At 47.3% G+C, this 2,492-nt stretch overlaps 1 protein-coding gene across 1 annotated transcript; it reads right to left on the reverse strand.

Moving 5' to 3' along the window:
- Positions 1–831: 831 nt before the first annotated feature.
- On the reverse strand, positions 832–2,022 carry LOC144703125 (putative carboxylesterase 17). The gene has a single exon (XM_078575221.1). The coding sequence runs from the start codon at positions 1,952–1,954 to the stop codon at positions 1,028–1,030; it is 927 nt and encodes a 308-aa protein (XP_078431347.1). The 5' UTR covers positions 1,955–2,022; the 3' UTR covers positions 832–1,027.
- Between the last annotated feature and the right edge of the window lie 470 nt (positions 2,023–2,492).

The raw sequence follows: 2,492 nt of genomic DNA on the forward strand, positions 1-2,492 counted from the left end.
AAACGTACATGTTGGTTCTTACTTATAGTAGCTTAATGTGATACTATATGTACGTTATGAACAATCCTAGATGTTATAACAAGTTATAACGGCTATATCGTTTTGAATCCCAACCGTCTATCTGTTTTCCTGTCTATCTTGAATCGTAACCGTCTATCTGTTTTCCTGTCTATCTTGAATCCTAACCGTCTATCTTTTCCTATATTTAATCCTATTTTCTAAGTCTCTTAACGTTTGAGTTGATTGAGGTTTGAATTGGTCATGCGACCTACGCCTAGTGATTGTGGATTAGAGTAAATACAATGCCTTGAGAACGAAGGAACCAAAGAGACACGTATGTTACCGGCCAAAGTGAACCAAATTTTTTTATAAGCGATGTCGAAATGTATGACTCTTGCGGATAAAAGAAGCGTGTTCTCTGAACCCCTGGAAATTATTGTTTTTCAAGAGATGTTTGGTTGTATTTATGCTTTCGATCGAATATCATTTCTTCCTTGAAGGTTCTGTGATCATGCGCGATGATATCGTGGCTGGTTGTCTTAGTACTTTAGTCAACTAAAATTTCTTTCAGAGCAGGTTGGAGCCACGAGGTACGACATTCCATTTTGATTGTCCAGTATGAACAGGTAAGACCATAAAGCGTTTCAACGATTTCATTTCGTAGCGCAGTCTGCACAAATATGTCGAGAGTAAAGGAAGCGTCTTCATGGGGTTGAACATGCAATGAAACAACCAATGTCGCCATGTGAAGATGCAGAGATAAGTCAGGAAAAATTTCCAGAAGTCTCCAGCTTACGAAACATGATGAGATGTTTTAAGACTATGGCGCTTGGACATCGGTATAAAGTAGAAATTAAACGTAATGCAGAAGTCTTTTCCTCGTGGACTTGAATGGGAGAAAATGAACCAAAGGAAAGCGGAGATTCATCAGATGCAGAGGACAGCGAGGAACATGGAGCAGTGGCAGAAGGGGGAAAACGACGAGTCAAGGATGAGTCCTCTTTGTTCTGTGTAAAGTCCAATGTGGCTAATCCATGAATTCTGCTATCTGAGATCGCAGAAGCTTCGTCGCATCCGAGAAAGGGAAGAACACATGATAAGCATGCACCTCCTCTTCCGCAATTACCGCCGTCACTTCTCTCGCGCCCTTAGACTTCAGAAAGGCCCCGTAAGCGGCGCCTCTCGCTTTCAGCAGGTCCTTCCCAGCCAGGAAGATTATCGTCTTGGGAAACTCCTTCCACTCGTCGTCTGCGCCGATGGAGCCCGCAAAGTTGCTGAAAGGGTGGTCTCGGTCGGCCCCTTCAGGCAAGCTCAGACGCCACAACGTGTCGGTGGCGTCTACAACTCCTCGATCTTCGCAGGAGTTCTCCTCTTCCAGTCTCACTCGTCCTCCGAAGAAAGGATGAATGATAACCAGCCCAACCACTTTCAAATGCTCGATAGGACTACGTAGGACGCGGAGAGCCAAGAGATGGACGATATTTCCACCGGCGCTCTCGCCGGAGAGGAAGACTCTCGACATGTCGGCTTTTTCGAGCCATTGCGCTCCATTGAGGGCCATCCAAACGAGTGAAGCGTAGCAGTCTTCGTAAGCTGTGGGTAGCCGGTGTTCAGGCGCCAATCGATAGTCGACAGAGATAACGATACACCGGCATCTGACGCAGAGTTCGCCGAGGAAAGATGTGTAGCTGGGCCAGGTTGTGGTGCCGAAACAGAAGCCGCCGCCGTGAAAATAGGCTATGATGGGAAGAAGAGAGCGGCGGCCTTCGCCGACGACGCCTGGGACGAAGATCCTCGCTGTTATCGGCTTCGATTCGTCGACGACGACGTCGTGGAACTCGAAGGCGGCGTTGGATGTATCAGGTGGGGAGGTCCCGGCGCGGTGGTCGAAGCGCTTGACTGTCCCGTCGGAGAAGATTTGGATGTAGCCGGGGACCTCCGCGACGATATCCATGGTTTTTCCTTCTCTAAACTTCGTCGTCTCTTCGTATTCTTATGTAATAGAGGGGGGCAATGTGGTGCTTTTGAGGGGGATGGCGGCACAGTCCTGATCAGTACTTTTTAGAGGTTGTTCCGTCCATCTGGGGCCTGCAGCATCATGCAAGGAAGGCCGAGCTTCTTGTCAGTCTTCTTCGAAGGCGTGATCATTCTGCCAATGACTCTAGAGATGTGGCGGGTGTTCGGTATTGCAGTTGCTCGGGTCGATGACACATTCGTTTTGTCCCTCTGAAGCCGAGCTTGGATGATATCCTCCGGTTTATATTGTCAAGGGTTCAGGGCAGCGTAACGCGGTGGAAGTGTTTCTGGCAAATCATGTGAGCTGGTTAAGTCTTCGTAATCTCATATATAGAAAGAATCGTAGCTGCCATTCCTGGGCAGCAAAAAGACATGACGGCTATGGGAGAAGATGAGAGAAGAAACGTTGTAGGATGCACAAACAGACGTTAAAAAGGTATGTTTTAAAACAATAAATTTTTTTCAAGAGTAACGTT

This window comes from Wolffia australiana, chromosome 5 (assembly GCF_029677425.1).
Source record: "Wolffia australiana isolate 7733 chromosome 5, ASM2967742v1".
Lineage (NCBI taxonomy): Eukaryota > Viridiplantae > Streptophyta > Magnoliopsida > Alismatales > Araceae > Wolffia > Wolffia australiana.